At 38.6% G+C, this 26,626-nt stretch overlaps 1 protein-coding gene across 1 annotated transcript in view; it reads right to left on the bottom strand.

The window, feature by feature from the left end:
• The window catches only part of ZNF804A (zinc finger protein 804A), a 260,902-nt gene that overhangs the window by 19,180 nt on the left and 215,096 nt on the right, over positions 1-26,626 (bottom strand). Inside the window, exon 3 of the mRNA XM_034429033.3 lies at positions 2,488-2,618. Coding sequence (XP_034284924.2) covers positions 2,488-2,618 — 131 coding nt within the window. The remainder of the gene's footprint in view (positions 1-2,487; positions 2,619-26,626) is intronic.

Here is a 26,626-nt window from a genome sequence, read left to right as displayed (position 1 = left end):
TGGACTCTATTATCAGTTAGTCAGTAATCCTGGTAATGAAAAAGAACTCTTACACTGAGGTTCTTTCACCCATGAGTTTTTGGATCATTGTGGTCTTAAAATAGTCAGCTATTTGTTAACAGGAGATTAATGGGAGTACAGATAGTCCTCGACATACAACTGCAATTGAGTCCAAAATTTCCATCGGTCAATTTAACAAGAGTGCACATAATAAATAACTTTTATCCCTGTGGAAACAGACTCAGGCTGTCAACTGTGTACTTTTATTCTAAAACTTTAACAACAAGAGTTTGATTCTCCCTTTATTATGAGCTACACCTAGAAAAATGATTGGTAGCTTTCTATTTAAAGATATTTTGTGTTTACTTTGCTAAGAAAATGGCTGATGTATTTTACCCAATGATAATTAAGTGTTCCTGATTTATTCTCTTTTTTGTTATGCATCTCATGATAACATACTTTATCTATGTGTATTAATTCTATTGACCTATGACTGCAGTAAACTCTCACTGTATTTTATTCCTGGGGATAGAGGTGATGGTTTTCCATCATTTCTATTATTCATTTTATGCTACACTTTTTCTGAATTCATAGAGTCAGAAACGTGGTTCTTAGGAAGTAGACAGGCCAAGATGAATTAAATTTTTCACACTTATTTTGTTCATCCTTTTTCCCAATAAGTCATGGGAGACATTGCAGATGTAGGGAGTCAGAAAAGGGAAAATATGAGCATAGCTGACTATAAAATAGCAGATTATATTCAAGCCTTCGGCAGACCACTGACTGTTCATTGCTCATATGTGTGTTAATGGGCTGTCCAAGACCATATTTCATGTATAATCTACATTATCTATATAGAAGCATCAATATAGATGCTTCTTTACAGATTAAACTAAAAAAAAGTACCTGACATGAAAGCTTAAATATTATTTTCCAAATTATTGGCTTGTAATAGGAAGCTCCCAAATCAGATCCGATTATGTGATGAGGATGATGTTTACTATTCATATACTGACTTAATTAATTTTGGACTGATGATGAAGATAGGCAGTGGATTGCTTCTGCCTTTTAGGATTAACCACCAACAGTGAAGGAACAAGTAATCAAGAAATATATTGTAAAGTAGCACATGATAGAAGAGATATGAAGGACTTGGAAAAGACATTTCACTGCTGTGATGGGTCTATTCATACAAAGATCAGTATCATGCAAGCCATGGTATTTCCTTAATACTCAATGGAAGTGAAAGTTGGATTTTAAAAAAAAACTAGAATGGGAACAGTACCAGCAGCTTTGAATTTTGGTGTTGGAGAAGACTGCTGAGAATACCATGGACAGCCAAGAAAACAAACCAATGGATCTTCAAACAAAGCAAACTAGCATTCTCATTTGAGGCACAAATGACCAGGTTCAAATGATCCAATTTTGGACACATATGTCCTAGTTCTCTGGAAAATGCTGCAATGTTGGGAAAGGTAGAATGAAGGAGAAGAAAAGGACAACCAGCAGAAAGGTGGATGGTTTAGTTACAGTTGTAACGGATGCACTGTTGGGACGCTTGAAAAATCAGATTGGGGATAGATCATCATGGAGAAAATCTACATATGTGATTGTGAGGAGTCAGTAATGACTTGCTGGGATATAATCAATGAGATTGATATAGAACACTCTTTCTATGAAGTGAAGATATGAAAAGCTTTGGATCCAACAAAAGGTTCCCAATGTCAGAAAGGAGGAAATTGCTATTCCTTCTCTATTTACAATCCCCAGAGTCATATCTGGGGATTTTAATCACCCAGAGCACATTTTCAAAAAGAAGACAAATATGTAGAAGAATGGGCTCACCCACAAAAGTCATCTCACCTTCTTCTTTCAGCAGAGATAGGAGATTCTGTCTCCCTTCCAGCAGTATTAATGAAAATGTTGCAGAGAATCAACAGCACACTGAAATATCTCTTTCCTTCAAATACTTAACCTGTCTGCCATTGACTTAAATTCCTCTGCTTGCCTTTATCAATATAGATACACAAACATATGTCCATGCACATACATTCCTACGTACACATACATACACACACACACACACACACACACACACACACACGACACAATCACTGGTATCTGAGGTTGATATCAGTTGTCAAACTGGACAAGGTGCTGAATGTGTCATCACAGCCCTACACCTTCAAATGGGATGAGCTTGCACTGAAATAGTATTTCTGCCATCCCATAGACACCACTACTTATGACGTATTTTAGTTAAATGTATGCCATTTCTTGAACATTTAATTTTCTTGAAAAGCAACAATACTTTTAAAATGCTTATTTCTTTGCATTGTACCAAATCTATTTGTCAGGTACAGATTTGTCAGGAAAAAAATATCTTTATGTTATTCTGCTTTGAGGTCACAATGGTCAATTACATTCTTCCTCCTTTTCTTTCTCTCCCCCCCTTTTTTTTTTGCCTTATAATAATTTCTCACTCACCATGCAGTTTCTTTTCTGAGTTCAGCTAACTTGTGTAAGCGTTGAAGAGCTTTCTCTTGTTTCTTTTCATCCTTTCTTGATTTGGACGCTACGTTCCGAGCAAACTCCCTCTGTTTTAGCTCCTTGAGCCTCTGTTAGAAATAATTGGAAGCAAGCAAGAAAAAGAGAAACATTAATGCAAAGAAAGGAACTTCTATGAAGATATCACTTTGCAATACCACAATTTAATGTTGTCTACACTATTTGACAGGAAGAAATGAATGTGCTCTGGCATTGCTGTGATGTACCGTTTTAAAAAATAATTGACGAGAAATTCGGGGCTATATATATATATATATATATATATATATATATATATATATATATATGTTTATGTAAGTTTTCACGGGTATGTATGTGTGTATAGTTAATATTTCGGGTTTCTTCCCGTGTAATTGTGGATATATCCCTAAAAGGGTAGAAGCGACGTTTCGGCAGAATCCCATCTGCCATCATCAGGCTTATGCCAGTAGTCATTTTGCACTAACTGACGTTGGAATTTCAAATCTGGTGCTGGTATTCTGGGATGGCTCCACCTTTTCATTCTGATTGGTTGGGAGTCCCAGTATGTGTTTATTGGCTTGGCTTCGGGTGTATGGTCGGTTTTTCTCCACTAGGTGGCAGGGCTTTATCTTTGTGGCTGGTTTGAATATGATTTGGTTGGGATTTTTTTGTGCAATGTTTGGTCCATGTTCCACATATGGTGTCAAGATTCGTCTATCTATGAGAGCAGGTTTCCAAACAGTAGGCAGACGTGAAGTGTCATCCCGTTTATTCATGCAATTGCATGAATAAACGGGATGACACTTCACGTCTGCCTACTGTTTGGAAACCTGCTCTCATAGATAGACGAATCTTGACACCATATGTGGAACATGGACCAAACATTGCACAAAAAAATCCCAACCAAATCATATTCAAACCAGCCACAAAGATAAAGCCCTGCCACCTAGTGGAGAAAAACCGACCATACACCCGAAGCCAAGCCAATAAACACATACTGGGACTCCCAACCAATCAGAATGAAAAGGTGGAGCCATCCCAGAATACCAGCACCAGATTTGAAATTCCAACGTCAGTTAGTGCAAAATGACTACTGGCATAAGCCTGATGATGGCAGATGGGATTCTGCCAAAACGTCGCTTCTACCCTTTTAGGGATATATCCACAATTACACGGGAAGAAACCCGAAATATTAACTATACACACACACACACACACATATATATATATATGTATGTATATGTATATATATATATATATATATATTAGTAAGATCTGCCTTGCAATTTCTTAAAAATTCTATTTTCCTATCTTATTCCCAGGCTACTTTAGAATTTATTTCTCGGCATGGTATTTTTTAGTTTATTGATAAATACGCTTGAAGTGGCTGTAGTGGTTATTTTTCTTGATCGTCTCACATAGTTTCATCACTCTAAAAGACCCTGGTACTCAGCGGAAACAGCTTAGAGGAGGACTGTTCTGCACTATCTTCCATTAGGATTTAATTGATCCATGGGAAGTTAGCAAATGTAGGATGCTGGAACAATAATTGTGTAATGAAGCATTACACATTCTAAAACACAATGTGGCCATCTCCTAACCAGGTAATTACCAGAACACCATGTTCTAAATATGAGAATATTACTGAGATTTTCTTCTCATTGAAATAAATTGTAACGGTCATTCTTTTTTCATGAAATCCCATCAGAATTGTTCAAGAAAAAAAATAAAGAAGTTTCTGGCAGAGACTAAGTAAAATGCTCTATTTCTTTAGTATTAAAAAAATATTAGTTTAAAATGAGACAGAATTCCTTACATTTGGGGTAATGTGCATTTGGGGGAATTGGTATTGTTTATTTCCAAAAACACTTTGCCTTATGAATCTGAATTCCCGGATTGCAAACCTTCTCCTTCTGCACATCCAGAAGCTACTCTAACATCAACAGAAAATCCCAATGTACAAACAGTAACTCTGTCTTGCCCTAAAATTGCCCTAACATGTTAGAAAGGGGACACGGTGGCTCAGTGGCTAAGATGCTGAGCTTGTCGATCAGAAAGGTCGGCAGTTCAGTGGTTCGAATCCCTAGTGTCGCGTAATGGAGTAAGCTCCCGTTACTTGTCCCAGCTTCTGCCAACCTAGCAGTTCAAAAGCAAGTAAAAAATGCAAGTAGACAAATAGGGACCACCTTTGGTGGGAAGGTAACAGCGTTCTGTGCGCCTTTGGCATTTAGTCATGCCAGCCACATGACCACAGAGATATCTTCGGACAGCACTGGCTTTTCAGCTTTGAAATGGAGATGAGCACCACCCCCTAGAGTCGGGAATGACTGGCACATACCTTTACCTTAACTTGTTAGAAAGGTAGGCATACCTGCAGAATAATTTTTTGCATGAGGCTGTACTAGCCCTCAGTCCAGAACGAACACCTGTCAAGCTATTGCCAAAGTGACAGTCTTTTTTAAAGCTGTTCAGCCCTCATAGGCACAGCACAAGAACAGCTCAAACCTGCATTGTGGAAGTGTGCATAGTCATTCCATTGAGTTAATCAAAGATTAAACTTTTCAATCTGCTGTGTATCCGAACAAGCTCCAAAAAATCAAACCCATTACATGTTCAATCTTGGAAGATAAACACATTCCATTAGTGTAATAAAAAATGGCCAGATGAATCAATCAAACACTGCACTACTTTATTAAGAGCAATCTTTTAAAACAAATATTTATCCTATGGCGAGCAGTAGCAATTCTGTTCTTCTCCTGCAAGGCTGCCCTAAAGCTACTACCAGCTGTTGTGACAAGGGTCCTTTTTTTAGCAAGTTTGAATTCATAAAAATGAAGCCTGTGATGAGGACAGATATTGGGATAAAAAAATTGCAGGAGAAAGATTTTCAGAGTAACAGGAATACCTGCAAAGAAACAGAATTCAAGTGCCCCCCTCTCAAATTTCTCAGTGTTTTGTCTTATGGTTTCATTACAAATGGGCAGAAGGTTTGCTCTGATTTCCAAGTATATAAGAAAAATATATTTTGCTGTCTATCTGAGCAATGGTATTAATGCAATCACAGATTTTCTTAGTAACGGATTATAAAAAATAAAACTAGTAAGGTGGAGAAAATTGTTTGTTTTGAATTTTAAGATGATTTTATTTAATTCTCCATTTTAAAACTAGAACAGAAACTGAAAGTAAGTAATCCAGCAAAAATATGTAGTTCTCTACTAACAAAAGTTATGGAAAATTGCAACCAAAATTTGCATGTTTTGAAAGCTGAACAAAATCCTTTGAATAAAACAAAATGTTTGTGAAATATGCAGATATTCACAGTGAGAACACCTTGAGGTAGTCCAGAATTTTGTCAGAAAAAAGGGGATAAACATTACTCTAAATCAGTGTAGCTAATGATGACTTAAGACTGTTTTTATACCACATAAACATGCAAATGGAGTAAGAACTTCATATTTGAGTAATGCAACTCAGGGGGAAATAATCAGAGTAATCAGTCATTCCACATAAAAGTTACCTGAGTTTTCTTTAAACCTTGTATTTTGCAACCAAATCAACCAATCTCTCTTTGTAATACTTGTTCTGCAGCATAACTTTCTCAACTGATTGCTCTTCACTTGGTACTCCTTATTACTTACTTCTCACTTACTTATTTACTTCAATGATTTGGAAAGTTCTTGGTTTGATGTTAGAGCTAGTAACACTCAGCATATTCATATATCCTTGGTCTCATTTTCCGTAGGGTGTCTCTTGGGCTTTTCTTCTCCATTGATATTTCTTTCCTATTAGACTTTCAGCTGTCCTGAAGGATATTTTATTATTATTATTATTCCATTGCTCTTAGTTTTTTTTCAATTTTCAATTTAGCTGCCAGGATTTTACCTCTTTGCCAGTACCATGGTTACTGGAGATGTTTTCCTTTCATTTTATTTTGGGAGGTAATACAGTATTTACATTTCCTTTTCTCAATGTTTCTGTTCTTACTATACACATTTTCTATGCAGTGTGTTAGACTTCACACAAGGTGTGACAGTACTTGAAACTTCAGACACTTAATTCTTATATTCAGGAAGTTGCTTATAACCTAAGCTTCACAAATATAACTTGGTTCATCAACTTTCCTGAATACAATGATGAAGTCATGTATGCATAGAAAACCTGACTGCTGCAGAATATGGAAACAAGCTCTTTCAGTAAATGTGCCTTAAAGTTTACATTCTAGGCTCTTTTCTCCTGCCTTTTGGGTCAATGGACTTTTAGCGTCTATATATAAAAGGTTTCTTGGCCTGAGAATTGCTGGCCTTTGTCTTACAAGTTTAGCTGTCACCATTACAGACTCCAAGTTTTTAGCTTACTTTTCTTTTTCTTTTTAAAAAATTGAGAACTGTTTTCATTGGATCAAAGCATTCAACCACATGTGTAAAGTCATTGATGAGTAGATATGAAGTGATGATTTGCACTTGTCATTTGATCCCAATCTTTAGGATTTAAATAAAGCCACAATGTCTCTGGGGACCTTGAGACTTCTGCAATGCCATTTGCAGCACCCCAACGATGCCCTTGATGTGATGTCTCACTGCCTGGAGGCCGTGCGGGTCTGGATGGGGAGGAACAGGCTCAGACTCAACTCCTCCAAGACCGAGTGGCTGTGGCTTCCGGCACCCCGATATAGTCAGCAGGTGCCATCGCTGACTATTGGGGGTGAATCTTTGCCCCCCACGGAGAGGGCTCGCAATCTGGGTGTCCTCCTGGATGCACGGCTGTCTTTAGAAGAGCATATGACGGCCGTGGCCAGGGGGGGCTTTTATCAGGTTCGCCTGATCCGCCAGTTGCAGCCCTTTCTGGATTGGGACGCCCTGCGCATGGTCACTCACGCCCTTGTTACTTCCCGGTTGGACTATTGTAATGCTCTCTACATGGGACTCCCCTTGAAGAGCACTCGGAGGCTCCAACTGGTCCAAAATGCGGCTGCGCGGGTGGTTATGGGCGCAACCCGTTGTGCCCATGTGACACCCCTCCTGCGCGAGCTGCACTGGCTCCCAGTGGTCTTCCGGGTGCGATTCAAGGTGTTGGTTACCACCTTTAAAGCGCTCCATGGCATAGGACCCGGGTACCTCCGAGACCATCTTCTGCTACCAATAGCCTCCCACCGACCAGTCCGTTCCCACAGAGAGGGTCTCCTCAGGGTGCCATCAGCCAAGCTATGTCGGCTGGCGACGCCCAGGGGGAGGGCCTTCTCTGTGGGAGCCCCAGCCCTGTGGAACGAACTGCCCCCGGAAATTTGTAAGATCTCCGACCTCCGGGTGTTTCGCTGCGCATTGAAGACCCTGTTGTTCCGCCAGGCCGGACTATCAACACAATAGTTTTAAATTGGGGTGTTTAAATTTATTGGGGTTTTAAATCTGAGCCACTCTATTTAATTATTTTAAATTTTATACTGTTGTTTTGTTTGTGTTTTTAAATAGGCTGTACACCGCCCTGAGTCCTTCGGGAGAAGGGCGGTATAGAAATAAAATTATTATTATTATTATTATTATTATTATTATTATTATTATTATTATTATTATTATTATTATTATTATTATTATTATTATTATTTACTCCTTTCTCCTTCCTTGGTCTTCCAACTCCTCTCTTTTTCACTCCTCTATTTATAGATCTGCTAAGACTTTAACTGAATAGAATATAAAAGAATAAGGTGTATAAATTATTATGGTAACTGGAAAATACAAGTCCTGTTAAATGAGATTTAAGTGTATGTGTATGAGGACTCACTGTTTCAACAGCTTCGGTTTCTATGGTTAGGGTTAGTACTGAGCTATACTCCTTCTTGGAACTAACCTAATTTAACTCTGCAATTTATAGTTGTAGCTGGCTGCACTAATACAATTGGAGATTTCTTTTCTTTTCTTTTTTTCTTAATAGGAATCTTTATGCAGTGCATTTACAACCAATGTTTATTTGCTCTTTATTGTTTCCGTATGCCCCCTTTTCTCATTTTGACTGTACATGCATCTGTTTGTGCATATGCTTTCATAATTCTTTAAAAGATGCCAAGAAAAAAAGCAAAGTGAATTATTATGGTATACTTGAAATAGTTGTTATTTCAATGGTCCATTCTCACGTTTTAAGGAACTCCAATACATTTTAAGGAGTACCAATACACTGTACAACTATTTAAAAAATCATGACTTCTACTGTTGCTATTTTTCAGAAGGAGCTTAAGAAACTTGGTAGTCTCTAGCAATCAGAAAGTAGCTTTGTTTGAATAAAACATCTGGATCTTTTAAATAGTATAAATCCAGACCCTAAGACTTATTTTTATGACAGTTGTTCTGTGGATTCCTCTTTCCATAATAAGAGAGAACATTCTGCAGCTATGATCCTGGACATACTCTACGTTCCTTTTTTCTCTTTAAAATCCAAGTACAAGAAACTGATTTAATATTCATGTTCTGTTCTTTGAATATTAATGTGGCCACACAAGAAGAATATAAACATATTACTCTCTGGACCATTGTGTGCTATTTCAGTTCTAGGCACCACACTTCAGCAAGATTCAGAGAAACTGGAACAGGTGCAGAGGAATATCGGAGGAGCCTTAGTGCAATATTTACAGAGAGAGAGAGAGAGAGAGAGAGAGGGAGGGAGGGAGGGAGGGAGGGAGGGAGGGAGGGAGAGAGAGAAATGTGGTATGTTTGGCTTAAAAGAAATGTATATAACAGCATTTACAAGTTTTGGAAGGAACATTAAAACTTAAACTGAAAACATTACTTAGAGAGATGGTAGACTTTCATTCACTAGATGATCTGAAGAAGAAGCTAGACAGTAGTAGGATGTTTTCATTTAGATTCCTACAATAAAAAGTTGTCCTGGATGCTTTAATAGCCCCTTTATGAACTCTATGATTTTATGAAATGAAAGTACAGCATTGCTGTGTGAATTGGGGTAGATTCAATGGACAATGGATCATTGTGAAATAGGTACCCTGTTTCCCCTAAAATAAGACATCCCCTGATAATAAGCCCAATCGGGCTTTTGAGCACATGCACTAAAATAAGCCCCACCCTGAAAATAAGCCCTCCCCGAAAATATTTAAATTCATATGCAGCCAGTCCCCGCCATTTCCTCCGGTTTCCTCCACATGCCCCAAAATAATAATACCTCCCTGAAAATAAGGCCAAGCACTTATTTGCACTTGAGGTTCAAAAAAATATAAGACAAGGTCTTATTTTCGGGGAAACATGGTATCTGATGGTATGTCAAGCTGTAACTTTGTAAGTTTCTTAGGTCGATATCTCACAGGTGGGGTTGAATTTTAGAAGTCCCTAAAATTATAGCAGGAAACAGGAAGGCATACAGAAGAACATTAGAGGCACAATAAATGGAAAGAGGAAATGGAAGACAAAATGGATGTGGATGGCGGAAATTCAAATAAGGGTTTAAATTAGGGTGCTCTGTTTGTAGAGTAGGATTGGACAGGGGACTTAAGCTTCTATGACTGAGTGGAAACTTTCACACAGATGGGAGATATCACAGGACCAAGGGCAAATATAGAGATGTCGATAGTATTGGGAATAAGTGAGTAGGGATGCACAGCCCGGCTCACCTAACAGGGTTGTTGTGGGGAAAATAAGAGGAGGAAGGTACGCCAGATATGTTCACTGCCTTGAGTTATTTGCAAAAATAATAAAGGCGGGATACAAATATACAAGTAACACTACATCTGTTTGAAGAAGAGAACATTTTAATATTGGGGGATCCTGTTATTTCTCCCTTTGATTTCTGTATATTTATTTGCGCCATGCAAAATATCCTGACTGTGCTGTTTGAAGACAATATGCTGAACTAGTTTACCTGGCATAAAAAAAAAAAAAAACCCTATTAGCAGTGATCTGTTATTTTTCTTTCATTTAAATAATGTTCTAGTGGAGCAGACAGTGACCCTAATCGGGATCCTTCTAGTGGAGCTGTGGGCAATTTTCTGAGTACATACCATGATTAATTCAGCCTAGCACTAAAAGGAGTTTAGAATTCAATTACAATGCATTTGGATCACTGAAGATGTTAGGCACTTCAGGGTATCAATAGCATGACAACCTCCTTTACTAAGCAAGAAATCTGGATCAACCATTTTTGGTTTATAATATTTGACAATCTATGACTGGCTAATTATTCAAAACAATGAGGCTACAAATGTTTTCAGGGAAAATGGAATTCTTTGATCTCTTCCATGTCAAACTGGGACACCATTAAATGATTAGCTTTATTTTGGGCATAAAGTCCTTGATGCTTAAAATACTAATTTGGCAAAGTATCAGCCAAGTATGGGGGAAGGGGGTATCTTCCCCCACATCTGTAGAATTTTTCTATCTATCATGAAACTTCTTAAAACTTTATAAAATGATAATCCTAGAGCAGTGGTTCTCAATCTTGGCAAAATGTATGCACTTCAACTTCTGGTTGGGGGATTCTGAGAATTAAAGCCCATGCATTTTAAAGTTGTCAAGCTTCGGAAATCTTGCCTTAAAGTACGGTAACTGAGGAGGCATCCAGTCCCAAATTCCTCCTTCCAAAGGCAAAAAAGAGATATCCAATGGGAACACAAATGCCTCCTTATTTCCAAAAAGATGCTTCTGTCTCCTTTGCCAACATTAGCCCAATTTTACATAAGTGATTTTTTGCCTTCAGCTCTTAAGCTCTATAGTGCTAAGTGTCAGAGCTCCGATGAATGTCCTAATTAACTCATAAGCCTCGAGCCTAGTTTCAAAAGAAATCCAGTTATTTATTAGGAGCAACATGTCGGCAGCTTCCCAAGTGTAGTCAACTCGGCCGCGCATAATTTACGACTCAATTATGACCGTTTCCCCCCCTCCTCTCAGGCTGTGTCATAAATCACATTCTCCAACGAGGCACTTTCATGGGCTGTAGAAACCATGCCTCACAAACTGGATCTTGGAGGAAGGTATGCATAGAATGCTTGTAAACATGGCTGCTGAACTGCTCCAACAGATCTCCCCCCTTTCTGCCCATGACAACTCGAGGGCAGAGTAGAAATGCTTTGCAAGTTGACAGTAAGACTGCATCTGGATCAGTACATATATTATTCAAATAAGGCAATGAGAGATGATGGAGGATGTATGAAAGCAAATGTTCTTCAAGCAACAAACTTTATTGGGGTTGATAAAAAATAGAATAAATCAAATTAGTAAATGTACTTGTCAGTTCATTGACAAAACAGGGTTGGCAATAGTGCTATATTTATTATTTACATCCATACATACTTATATATTTTTATGGTCATCCATCTACCAAGGCACTCTGGGTGATGAACATTTGAAGACAGTCAGTCAAATCACAATCAAACATTTACTGTTTCCAATTCATTTAGAATGCATGCCTGTTAAAATGCACAATAAAAAGACCATGTTTTGGGCCCTAAAGAAATCCCAATAGTAACATGACAGCTACAGCTGCAACTACATCACAGTCTGCTTTGTAGACTTTTGTGGAAATAGCCAGGACTTTGAAGGCTTCTGAAGACCCAGGAGACCCAAGGCATGCTCACTCAGCCCTATCTAGTGGGATAAGTGGGAACTATTTGGGAGAGATGTATGTATATGTATATAACCTGGTTCTGCTGTGTAGGGCTTTAAGGTCATAATCAGACCCTGAATTGCCCCTGGAAGTTTACTGGAAGCCAGTGCACCTCATACAAAGTGTTCTTATACATAGAACACCCAATATTGCACATGTTGCTGCATTTTGGACCAGCTGAGCTTCTAATGCTATTCAAGGGCAGCCCCATGTGCAGTGCATTGCAACAATCCAAATGGGTGGTGACTAAGGCATGAGTTTCCCCAAGCAATGCCTCCTGAATAGGAATAGATAACATTAGTGTACAAGTGATAATTTATTGTACAAAGGTAATTGTACAAAGGTTCTCTTGGTCGTAACTCCCACCTGTTCCTCAAGCAGACCACATGAGTCCAAGAAAACCCAACAATTGCACACCAACTCTGCTTCAGGGAGTGTTCCCCATCCAGGGTAAATGTTGGAAGATCACTAGATGCAGAGTTCCTAAAACCCACAGTCACTCAGTCTTTTCAGAGTTGAACTGATTCTTTCCTATCTAGACTGGGAAAGATTTATAACTGCGTCTCATCAGCATATTAATGATATTACACACACACACACACACACACAGAGAGAGAGAGAGAGAGAGAGAGAGAGAGAGAGAGAGATGAGAGATCAAGGAAGGCTGAGATGGATACACTTTTCCCATCCCAGGGGCACCAGAGATCATCCATTAATATGAGCAATGATGATTTGGTACTATATCCCAGCTTGAAATTCAACTGAAATGGTGCCATATCATCTGCTCCCTCCAGAACCCACTGGAACCGCGAGACTACAATCTTCTTGACATGGTTCACCAGAAAGGAAAAGTTGAAACTGAATGGAAATTGTCTACTACTCTGGAATCAAGGATGACCTTTTGAGAACGTGCAAGAACATCTCCCTTATGGTTTTTTTCTCTCTCTCTCTTACAAATGGACATTTAGCTAGATCATTGCTGTACCTATCTAAAATCACTTTTTTTTCAATGAATGAAAAAAGCATGAAAAAAAATCACTGGAGGAAAAGGCTAGCACCTTTGCTAATGATCAATGAACATGTTATAGATAGTGTTTTATATATTCTAATTGTCAGCAATGATGCATTTTAAAGCAATCACCCAAACAATATAAGGAAATATTTTAAACATGGTATCCCATACAGTTTTTGAGTCAAACATTTACTATTTCCAATTCATTTAGAATGCATGCCCGTTAAAATGCACATTTCCATCTTAGAAATAATTCATTCAGTGAAGTAGTCCCTTCCTGAAAGAGAGAAAACTGTGATATGGAGCAGATTCAACTATAGTTATGAAATATGTAAGTGTATACAAGCCTATCACAGCAATAAGAATCTTTCTGCTCATGTTGCTTAGACTGGTCCTAATTATTCCCTATACATTCCTTTTCTAGTTGCAATGTAAAGTAACAGGCTTTTTAAAATGTAGAGCTATAAATTCATAAAAATGCATTATGCATCTTTCCTTTATGACTCAGGATGTTTGGTAGTTTAGTCCATACTTGCATTGCCTTTTATTAAGAACATAAATAAATAAATAACTGAATATTCTGGAAAACTGAGACAAATTATTAAGAACTTCAAGTGTAAACAGATTATACTTAGAAAGGCTGTACATCTTGCAAAGTATTTTTTAATGAAAATGTTTCAAATGTTTGATGAAAGTGACACGAGGCTATCATTTAATTAAAGCATTAAAAAAAGTTCTGTTGCAAAAAGCTTCATAATTGTATTGTTCCAATGTTTATTCAAGTGACTTAAAATTCCATGATGTAAAAGCTGTGCAAAAATTTGTAGTTATCCAATATTTTCTGTCAGGCTAATGATGATTTAAAGCTGACCAGCCCTTTAAGACTGAGGATGAGCCAGCAGAGGTTATTGCCCTTTAAGAAGCTGTCTATATACGGCAGGTCATTAGAGGGCATCTTTCTCTCTCCTTGTGTATCTGTCTCCTTGTGCATTGTAGTTCTCCATGTAGAGTTGAAGAATGATTGCTTGTCTGGTATGTGCCTACCACTTGTACGTCTATATCTAGAAGTCTTGTATATAAACCACTGTTTGTAAGATAAACCTCTATGTCCTGTATTTTGCTCCTGGTCTCAAAATAGTAGTCACACTGTAAATGCTTGACAAAAATCATTTCTGTGTTGGATTTGGTATTGTTGATGAAAGGGGTTAGAAGGGGCCCTACTTCCTTCCACTGTTTTCCCTGCCCTGACAGCTATTACTAATCAGCGGACAAATATGGCTTAACATAGAAAAGATTTTTCTGAGATACAGTAAGGCATTATAAACAGGAGGTGATTACATTCATCATTTTCACTTCATTCTTCCAATCCAGTTTTGAATATGATGGGTAAATTTAAAATTTGGGTATATAGAGGACTAAATTATAAGCTACCACAATTTCGGGATACTGAATCATCATTATTGTGAGGCTCAACCCATAAGGCAACATTCTTAGCTTTCGATTCCTTGTTCTGTGGAGGTGAAGTCAACGTGAGATTGCCTATGCTTTGATATTAAATCAGGATATTATTTTCAAGGCACTAAATGCATTTGGTGACAGAAGGGGATGCGATATAGGACAATATTGAATTTATTGAAGAAGTTCTTGCTTATTTTGTGGGACTTTAACTAAACTTCCTACTGCCTTTTTTCCTATTTATATTGACCTAACAGTCCTTTGAGCAAATTCAGGCAATTGTCTTAAAACACACCAATATACACACATTGCATCCACAGAAAGACAGAAGGTTTTTTAATGCTCTTCTGCAAACCCACACACAATGTTCTTCATTTTATAATCAGATTGCACCCATCTGATTTTTGTTATAGCCAGAGGCTTGTGGCAGCTTTCCTCTTAATATAATGTTGTATCAGCGGCAGTCAGTTCTAGAAATGGCATCATAAAATAAACACAGTCCTGCCTAGGAGTTGCCAAATGTAAATATTAATGTTACTAAAACTTGGGGGACATCAATTTAGAGTGACTCATTATATCTTGTCCAAATCTGGCAATTAGAAAAACAAATCTTGCTACAAAAAAAATTGGAGAGTGGGGGTAGGGAGAGAGAAGATTGATCAAAATCCATTACTGTCATACAAGCTTCAAGCAAAAATGAATAGCAATATCTTATTCCATTGTGGGCAATAATAACTTTGAAGTTATATTGAATGAATTTAAATTAAAAGATAAGTTCCTCTAACAAATCCATCGTTTACGTTTTCAGTGTTCCTGATAATTTGTTACTATATTCTCCCTTTCATAATAATGTTAGGATTCCAAATATATACCTCAGAGATGACTCTTCTTAGAATCACTTTTGATATGCAACAGGTAGATGAGTAAGTAAGTATATGGATAGGTTAGTCAATTAGTAGACAGATAGACAGATGGTATAGAAAAACATACCTATTTTCTGAGAACTATCTGGTTGATTACAATATTGATTCCAACTTTTGGTTGGCTGCTCTAATAATCCAGAAAATTCATAAATATTCTAATGTTAATGAATTATTTAGATAAAATCTATCTAGTCTGTTTCAAGTTGTGATTTGGAACAGATTTAGTAAATAGATAGTCTTGATCATATTTGTGGATGACCTGAGGCAGACCTGGAGTGGACCTAACACATCCATCCGAGCATTCGTTTGATCCCTCATTACTATCAACACTATCAACCATGTTATCTGTCAACTGTTCGACTAGTGAACCCAACAAACGGAACTCTTGGGGTCTTTGAATCCCAAAAAGCAAAACTTAATTAAATACACCATCTCGGAACTGAAGTAGCAAAACCAGTGCTGCTTTTCCCACGCAAAAGCTTGCTTAATTAAACAATAGATTCCTTTTCTCCCACCCCTCGAGTGTTCACATTGTCCAATAGTAGAACTTCTTTTTGTTATGGGAACAGCCCACTTCTTCATCTAGCACCTGCAGTAGTGACCTTGGTGTTTTGCAGGCCCTCATTGTCTGTGAACGACATCTTGGCATCCCATTTCCTCCCTTACACATTCTATCCCTCCCCCCTTTTCATTGGCAAGTTGAAAAGTGATAGAAGCTAGAAGGCAACAAGTGATTCAGTTTTGACAGTATCTTTCAGAACAGCTTCAAGGAGTGGGATGGAAATCAGTGTCACCTTTTTATGGTGGTTCTGTTTCTTCTTCAAGGCCAGTTCTAGTCAATGTTAGTTGAGAAACAGAGGTCCTCCTTTGTGTGGGCTCAGGATTCTATTCTCTTTCCCTTCCCTTTTTAACATCTACATAAAACCATTGGGTATGCAATCTAGAGGTATTCATGGACTCATAGCTCCTGTTTGATGAGTGGTCAGGAAAATGTTTGCAATACTTCATCTGGTGCACCAGACTTAACAGGAGGCCATGCCCTACTCTCCTCATTGCTTGACTTTTGTAATGTGCTCTATATCAGGCTGCCCTTGAAGATCACTCAAAAACTTCAGTTGGTCTGGAAAGCAGTGGTAGGGGCAGTTATGGACATGTGTTGGTAAGCCCATGTGACATTTCCACTTAGAAATTTCTTTTCCAGAAACAAATCAGCAACAAGTGTAGCAAGCTACACTTGTTGCTGATTTGTTTCTGGAAAAGATTTAAGAAGAGCCATAATGGCGCAGTGGTTAGAATCCAGTACTGCAGGCTATTTCTGCTGACTGCTGGCTGCCTGCAATTTGGCTGTTTGAATCTCACCAGGCTCAAGGTTGACTCAGCCTTCCATCCTTCTGAGGTCAGTAAAATGAGGACCCAGATAGTTGGATCCTCATTTGGGCAATAAGTTGACTCTGTAAACTGCTTAGAGAGGGCTGTAAACCACTGTGAAGCGGTATATAAGTCTAAGTGCTATTGCTATTAAGTTTCTGGTTATTATTTATGAAAGCTAAAGAGCCAGGAAGTAAATCTCCTCTATTGCAGTGAACATATGAAGTTTCCCCTGTGGCTCCTAGTTCCATATTTGTCCTGGCATTCCAGAGGGATATAAAAACTTTGGACCATGGACTAGGATATTGGTACCAGTGGTGGTATTCAGCCGGTTCTATCCTGATCAGGCAAACCGGTAGCAGCTGCTTCAGGAGGCTCCACCCACACACCCGGATGTAATCACATCCCATTTTTGACACTTTGCACATTTGCAAACCAGTAGCGAAGGTAAGTGAATACCACACCTGGTTGGTACCCGTTTTGTTGGACTGTTGTATTAAATGTTGGTGGGCTATTTTTTTCAGGATTTCCATCTCTTGCACTCTCTCCCTCCCTTCTCTTTTTCATGCTTTGCTTGCATCTGTGTTTTTTACATTGTTTTGGTACATTGATACCAATGAACAGAGTCATTAAGAGTTGGACAGCATCAAATCAATCAATCAAACAATCCATCAATCAAATCCACACATGCAGTATGCATACTATTCTGAACATTTTCAAGAACAGGCTTAAATAGCATTGCCATGTATGTTTTTTATGGGGCCCACTGAAAGACTATACACTGTTGTCAATGTTTATGTGCTGTTTTTCGCAGTATGTTATATTTCTTACAAGTATAAATTTGTATCTACTTCTGGTGCTAATTATAAAAGGTAAAGGTAAAGGTTCCCTGCACATGCATGCTAGTCATTTCCAGCTCTAGGGGGCAGTGTTCATCTCCGTTTCAAAGCCGAAGAGCCAGCGCTTCCGAAGACGTCTCTGTGGTCATGAGGCCGGCATGACTAAATGCAAAAGGCACACGGAATGCTGTTATATCTTCCATTAAATGCAAAGAGATGAGGACATGGACCATTGATGATCTCATGTTTTCTTCTTCTTCTTCTTTCCCACCACAATTTCTAAACTCTGCATGCAAGTATTAGCAAACAGAACGTGAATAAAAGCCAATGTTTCTATAAAGAATGAAATTTCAGTTAGAGGGAAGAAAAGTATTTAATTGGTTTACTTTTTGAAGTATAGTCAGAAAAAAGTTAACAGAATAATTAAAAGGGAAAATATTTTTCAAGGGTCAGGGTAGTTTAAAAAAGAAACAAAATGGAGGAAGAAAAGAGGATTTGAATAGCCAGGATACAGGAAGTTCATTCATTTAAAGAGGAAGAGGAAATGGCTATTCAGAGAGTCTGAATTGAGACTGGCTATATATACACAGTACTAAAAGTGCACAGATGACTTGCTTTTCCTTAATGTTTTTGAAAGTAGAATTCACACATATGCATGTGTTCCAAGCACTGGTGTAGACTTGTGCTGAACAGTCAGATTTTCAGTTGTTGTTGTTAAGATTTCTAAGAGGTCTGGAAAAGGTTAATGTAACTAATGTAAGGTGACCAGATTTTAACATTGGTAAAGAGGGACATTGTGGGCGTGGCTTATTTTGTGGGCGTGGCTTGGAGGCCATGTGACTGGGTGGGCGTGGCTATCTGGTCATGTGACTGGGTGGGCGTGGCTAGCTGGTCATGTGACCGGGTGGCCATGGCTATGTGTATAGGGTAAGGTGAAGAGATTTTAACATTGGTAAGAAGGACACCATTGTGGGCGTGACTTATTGTGTGGGCGTGGCTTGGAGGCCATGTGACTGGGTGGGCGTGGCTAGCTGGTCATGTGACCGGGTGGCCATGGCTATGTGTATAGGGACTACTCAGAGGGCTGAAAAGTCATTTCTGACAGGTCCTCACACTTTTGACTGGTCCTCACACTTATGACCATCCTCACATTTATGCCCGTGCAGTATTCTTAACAACCATGTCACTCATTTCACAACTGCTTCTCTTCACCATGGTGACAAGATAGGGCAAAAATGTAAAATGTGAGGACAGTCGTAAGTTCGAGGACTGGTCAAAAGTGTGAGGACCAGTTAAAATAACTTTTTCAGCCCTCTGAGTAGTCCATATGCACAAAAGGATTAACCAGAGGGCTGAAAAAAGTCATTTCTGACAGGTCCTCGCACTTTTGACTGGTCCTCACACTTATGACCATCCTCACATTTATGCCCATGCAGCATTCTTAACAACCATGTCACTCATTTCACAACTGCTTCTCTTCAACATGGTGACAAGATAGGGCAAAAATGTAAAATGTGAGGACAGTCATAAGTTCAAGGACTGGTCAAAAGTGTGAGGACCAGTCAAAAATAACTTTTTCAGCCCTCTGAGTAGTCCATATGCATTAAAGGATACAGCAATAGAGAGGGATGAAGGAATGGAAATTAGAGTAGGAGTGAGGGTAAGAGAGGGAGGAAGAGAGGAGGAGAAGGAGAAAGGAAGAGGAAGTAGGGAGGAGAAAAAGAGGGTGGGGGGAAGAGAAAGTAAGAAGGAAAGGAAAGAGAGTGGTGGTAGGTTTGAGGAGAAAGATTGCTGTACAATAAAAAAGATGAAAGGGAAGAAAGCCAACCCCAAGCAAATATAAAGATATTAAGATTAAGAATGAATTGTTAAACTTTAAAGAATAAAAGAGAAGAAATATGAATAAATAGCAATAATTAGAAACACACATACAAACATACAATGTATTTTCTTTGAACAGAATATTTGGCTGGTTCACAAATTTAAACAGCGTTTAGTCATTTCAATTAAATTTACAATTTCTATATTTCCTTTTTGCCATATTTATTCCTCATCTATTTTTTTAAAAAAACAATATTACCCTTCATCCTCATCTCTAATCTTAATCAAATTCAATTTTTCCCTTCTATTCTATATTATACCCCTTCCCATTGTCATCTATTTTTATATCCATCCTCACATTGGTTAATTATGTAATTATGTAATACAGTTGTTTAATACAAATTCAACATTTTAATATAAATCAATTAGTTATATAACTATCTTTTTTGTATATTAATCAATATGAACATGAATATTCCAATTATTTCCATGCAATCCAATTTCTTACAAATCAATTAATTATATTTACCAATAATAATAAACCAAATAATTTCCCCCATATATTCCTCCAAACCACAACTTAACCATTTCTGCTTTCAACACAATATACAATTATTAATAGTATCTCAATTATTACAATTCCCTAGTTAAATAGAGCTTTTTTTCTTTTGTGTTTTAAAATCTTGAACTCTCCTCTTTTGCCCAAAATTTCCCATTGTTTGCAGTTTTGTACCTACCTTTTTTGGTGAGGAAAAAGAAAAAGAAAAAGAAAGAAATCTCTCTCTGCCTCATTTTGTCACCTTGCAGGTTTAGTTTCGCTTTCGCCTTTGTTTTCAGTATAGCTAGGGGGGGGGAAATCTGCTCCAGGAACTTTTTGCAGCTTTTTGCAGCTAATTAACCTAGCGGAAGCTGTTAACGGGCTGTTTTTTCTATTTTTGCAGACATGGGTCTATTCATTTTTTTTTAACACTGATCAGCTGTAGGTCGGCCCTTTGAAGCCCCGCGGCAAGAGTTTAAAGACTTTTTTTTCCCTCTAGCCATCAGCGGGGATTCAGGAGGCAGCCGGGAGTCAGGAGCAGAATGAAAAATCGGGACTTTTTTAAAACGCCGCGGGACGCAGGACAAATTGCTCAAAAGCGGGACTGTCCCGCCAAAAGCGGGACGTCTGGTCACCTTAAACTAATGGATTATTTTAAGTGCAAGATAACAATGAGCAATTTCTATGCTGTTCTTACATTGCTCCAATGTATGCCTGCTGCAATTAGCAACAATCATCCATTCATATACTACATATTAGTTTGGGCTGATTAACATAACTCGATTTTTATAAGCTAATCAGCTCAAATTGCATATTGAAGTATTATTTAATGCCATGCTCAAATACTGTAATAATGGATATGCTACAAGAATCTGAATGGAATTTAATGAGAGTTCAAATGAATGTTGTACACAATTGATTTACTATATTAATTTTGCATTTGATAGTAATTATAACTATATACTAACCTAGCAAAGAATTCAGAGCATTACTAAATAAGTTCAAGAACTGCAAATACCCTATTGAATAAAAGAACAATTTATTTATACCTACTTCAATTTTTCTGTTTTCTATAGAGCTTATAGTTTACAACATTTTTATCGTCTGTAGTAATAGCAGTTTCAATCTTGGTCTAAAAATATTCTTGAGAATGCCTGGATCTTTAAAATTGTCTTTCACTGCATAAATCCTTGAAAGTACTTCAAAAGTAGAAATTAGCCTACTTCATTTTTCTTTCACCACACTGTGAGTTTTAGATGGGCATGTTTTTTTTTTTTCCATATAGTACTATAATAAAGCAATTGTCTAGTTTCTGTGGTGAGTAAAAATTATGATTGAATGGATAGATATAAACTTTGTACTCAGACTGTGCAGATGTAGAAGCTATTGCATGTTAGCATGCCATCTGCTTTTGAATTCCCAGCTGTCTTGCCTAGGAAAGGAGGAAAGTCCCCCAAACTGATAATAACCAAGCCTATATGCCAGTTTGGTTCAGCCTTCTAGCTACAGTAGAAGCAGAAAAAGGAGCTTCTATATAGCAGGTGTTGTATTTCCCTGGCTCAGCAGTATAGCTTCTGGTTTCTGGTCTCTGTTCTGGCCTTCATCTTTTACTCCGATAGATGAAGGCAGGAAGGGAATTTTTCAAACATTTGCATTATTTTGTTAGGTCTGCAGTGTAGCTTCCAACTGCCTATTCCTAGATCGATGTCTATGTTGTAACTCTTGCAGCCCAGAACTATTGGACAACCATTAGAAAGGGAGAGTTGGATGCTGCACCAAGTTCACAGTAGGGTCACCAAGAGAGCTGCAGCAATTCCTATTTTGCTGATGTGTTTGGTGGTTTACAGCATGGTGGCAGCAATGGAGCTGGCAGAATTGGTTACTATGCTTACTCCATGCTTACTACAACTGGTATTGCAATGAAGCTATTGCTGAAAAATAGAGCCCTTCTAACCAGTGGTGGGTTTCACTTGCCTTTGCTACCGGTTCGCTCATGTACGTATGCTCGCTTCGCTCGTGTGCACGCCACTTCTGCACATGCACAGAGCGTATTTGATGACATCCAGGCGGACGAGTGGAGCCTCCCGTCGCTGCTGCTACCAGTTCGCGCGAACCAGTAACAACCCACCATTGCTTCTAGCATAGAATTCTTATACACCCCTAATCATTATTACCCTTACTGCCCTTTCCCTCTGTTTTTTTATTTTACTTTGTATCAGGAAGTCAACAATTGTTTTAAAGATTTCTTTTATCTTAATTTTGTAGGTCATCCTTAATAGTAAAATTGTAATAATAGGCTTCTCATGGTTTCCTTCAGTCAGGATTACCAGATTTGGGCTGATGACCCCTTAAGGACAACAAAGAGACACAGAAATCTGTAATTGCTTTAATTTAATAGTCCTCTTGAGTTCTGCAGCCCAGATCTGGCAGCCTACTTCACTGAAGTAGTGAAGTACTGAAATACTGCTCTTCACTGAAATACTGCTCTTAAAGCAAATTAATCTTAGTATCTGGGCTTGTAGAAGCCCTCATGGCTAATCAAATGAAAAACTTGGATTCCGAACCATCCCCACATTTCTAGCTGTTCTAGCCACCTCATAAACACAAGGCCCGGTGCATCTAAATGTGTATCTAAAATTGAGCAAACGGCAAAGTTTTCTCAGCTTTCTAAATTAAGAAAATTGCTGAGGATATTGTGTTGAATATTTTACCAGTTTCATGGGCAAAGTTGCCCTGAGTAGAAAAGCAGGGTGGACAACATGCAGAGCTTTAAGGATATTTTTTTTGTTAGCTTCAGCAAAAATCTCAAGAATGCCTCATAAATATCGCCACAGAGAAAGCTGCTGTAAGAATGCTGGAATGAGCTTCCTGCTTTTTGAACGAATTTAATGGATTGGGCCATGTGATGGACATGTGGGTGTTGGGCAGGGACTTGATCTTTCCTTTGAGTGGGGAAAACCTGGAAGCTTTCAGATTTGGGTTTTCCCAGATGTGCCAATATGACATCTCTAATAAAATGTAGCTTTGAGGAAACTCAAGCCTCGGAGTTTTCTTTCATTACGGGTGTTATTTGGAACCCTGGCATTAAATGTATGATCAAAAGATCATAAAATTGAAACCCTTTGTATAAGGGCAAAAGGGTAACGTGTCACTGTCATAAACTTGGAAGGTAATAATTTTTTAATGATTTTTGGGAAGCGCCATTCTGTCTTTTTGATGGCAAAACAAAAAAACAACAAAAAAAAAAAACAAAACCAAAACCCACAGACTTCAGTGGGGATGGTAGAAACTTTCTAATTATAAAGATAAATTTGCTGTAATACCTTCAAGAGCTTTCTGCAACCAGGGAAATTAAAGACGCGTTGGAGTCCTTTTTCATTCTTTACTTTAAATTTCACTTGACATTTCAATTCCATTTCTGTATCACATTGGCCTCCCATTTCAAACCTTATCCAGTAGCAAATATATGAGGATTCTTCTTCCCCTTTTTTTGTCCTGAGCATATCCAGGATAGATCCATGATTACCTTCTGACGCATGCAGTACTTAATGTACCAAAATGGCTAATGCAGATACCTTCTGAGTCACATCAGAACAGCCATCCTGAGGCTAGGAGTCTATTGGTGGCAATAAAAAGACATGCTGCAAATAGGTGTTTCAAATCCTTAGTCGCCTGATTTCCACACACACCCCTCTCTGTTCCAAGCACATGTACTCTCAAACTAGTATTGGGGTGGAGCAGTGGTAGGTTGCTGCCAGTTCAGACCGGTTCACAAGAACCAGTAGTAAAACTCGCGGGAGGTTCTGCCCACTGACCCGGATGTTGTCAGGAAGCTTCTGCGCATATGCAGAAGCAAGCGTGTGTGAGCGAAGCAAGCGCACACATGCGGGCCCCATTGCGAACCGGTAGTAAAGGTAAGTAGAACCCACCCCTGGGGTGGAGCTCTCAAAAACATAAGAATGCACTTAGTAAATCATAGCAAAGATCTTCTTCCTCAATCTTTTCAATTTCCACTATGCCCTGACTAATACTTTCTCCTGCAAACAAGCTGATGCATTGTTACACATCAACTGGCATCCTGTTTCCAGAGTGGAACTTCTGGATTTGACGCTTATAAAACCATCCATCTGTTTTGTAAGCTAGGGGGCACTGCATGTTGGTAATAGCTTTTGGCCCACCGCAGCACAAGTAGTTTTGAAAGACTGCAGCTGTTGGACGGAATGTTTCCAACAGAGTTAACATTTTGTGTCTAAAGAATAATATTCGGGTCTCTTTGTATTACTTCCATTCTTTCCACTATGATGCAGCACTACTGGCACTGGGAATGGAATTGACTGAGAACTGAAGACCAGCAGGAAAGTGGTTGGGTATTCAAATGCTTGAGTAACCAATCAGAAATAATCACTAACTGGAAACCTCAGATTTTTTTTTTTTAATGGCTAGTCTTGGACACACTTCAGTTGGTGTTGGTCAACTACTTTATATGCAGAGAGCCTTTATTTTTAGTATAAAGCAAACACCATAAATCACTGAAGAAAAAAAGAGCTATCCTGTTGACTGTCTATGGCAGGAGTGTCAAACTCAGGGCCGGGGGGGGGGGGCGGCGAATGCCACATCCACCCCCAGTTTAGCGAAGGGGAAAATAGTTGTGATACATCACGTGATGACAACGTGTTTGATGCTCCTGGTCTATGGGGCCTAGATATTTGCTCTAAGAAGAGGTCTTGCTATTCCTGCTTTGCCAAAGCCTAAAACATTCGATTCACTTGTAAAATTACCAAAGGATCATTTCTCAGCTGCACCATCAGTCATTATAATGACATTTAAATCTCACAAGCAAGTTCAGCAACCCAGAGAAGCCATTGTTGTTTATATCACAGAGCTGTGTAATGCATCTTAGCATTGCAATTTTAGATTCTTCTTCTTCTTTTTTTTTTAAGAGAGAGATGCTGAGTGATTGACTTCTGTGAGGAAAAGTGCTCTGTGTGCAGATTCAATGATGTGGACTGCAGGTTTTTTTTAATACGTAGGGAATAATAAAGGTCAGCAATTGCATCGCCTTCTGAATGTTTGTAACAAGGGCCCTCAAAATGATGCAGTACTTCTAACAGGGGATCAAGAGTGAAAGATGGAAATGGACTCTGAGGTGGATCTGTAATCAGCAAGAGTGCATTCTTGCTCCTACGTTCTGAGGAGCTACCTCCCAAGTTGTTGAGGCTACAATGTTTTTTCCATGACTACAGCAGCAAGAGGGTTGATTTTGCTGGATGCTACCATGCAGATGTGCAGGAACAGTCTTTCCGAGAGACACTTTCAGTCATTGTTACAGAAAGGGAATTAGAAACATTTTAGGAAGGAATTGGCTCTTACTAGTAGAAATCACTCTTTGTGGGATGCATGCCACTGTCACAAATAGGCTAACAGAAATAATAGATTCCCAGAACTGTTCTCTGAGAAACTGGGAATGTGTAGTGGAAAGCCATTGTCTTCCCATTTGGATATATCTACAGAAACAATTATCGTATTTTTCGGAATATAAGATGCACCTTAGCTTTTGGGGAGGAAAATGGGGGGGGGAATATTCTGTCTACCAGGTATTCATCTGGCTAGTTGTTAGCCTGGTCAGCTTCAGCACATTAGTTCGGTCACTGGTTTTGAGGTTGGGGCTGATTGGGGCTGGTTGGGGCTAAAAAAACAGCTTCTAAAGTACAGCTGATCATCAGAGGGAGCAGCAATTAGAAAAGGAGGCAAAGCACAGAAGATCGCTTTGTTCACGTTGGGGCTGAAAAACAGCTTCAAAAGCACAGCTGATCCTTGGAGGGAGCTCCAGTGACTAAAGCAGGCAAAGCGCGGAAGGGGTAAGAGAAGGTAGCAGCTGTTCCGGGTAGTCATTTTGGGCACCGTGCAGGGTTACATTTGGAATATAAGACACACCCAAATTTTCAGCCTCTTTTAGGAGGGGGAAAAGTGTGTTTTATACTCCGAGAAATACGGTAACACAAAAGTCAGCAATGTGCTTTTGACAAACTGGGAGAAATTGAAGAAGTGCTTGAAAATATTATCAAACAATGAGTTCTTGAATCTGTTATAGAGACCCCGTGAGTTATACCAACTGGGCCAGTATTAATACCTAATTGCAAGGGGTTAGAAATGCATTCTAAAGAAGATATTTAGACAATTGACTGCCTGTAGCCAATCAGCTACTTTCTTTCTTTTTTCTTCAGAGGGTGGAGGGTGGGGAAGCCTTTGCAAAACTTGATCTATGCCAAAGATACAATCAGCTAGCTGTTGATAATACTACAAGCAGATGTCCAATCTATCATCACCCATCATGATATGGTCTATCTTCCTTCTTTCCAAGCCAATCCATTAAACTAACAGCAACAATGATTGATGGGAGCAAGTGATAGCCTTTATGCCTTCTCTATTTCCCTTCTGAAAATAAAGGATGAAGGTTAAAAAAAATAGGGCAGCTAAAATTGCATTCTAGTTGCTTTTTAATGTGGCATGTGTGTGTGTGTGTAAAATCAAAACTTTATTACAG

This window comes from Pantherophis guttatus, chromosome 1 (assembly GCF_059756535.1).
Source record: "Pantherophis guttatus breed Tessera chromosome 1, ASM5975653v1, whole genome shotgun sequence".
In the NCBI taxonomy this organism is placed as follows: domain Eukaryota; kingdom Metazoa; phylum Chordata; class Lepidosauria; order Squamata; family Colubridae; genus Pantherophis; species Pantherophis guttatus.
This window is presented reverse-complemented; position numbering and strand designations above follow the sequence as displayed.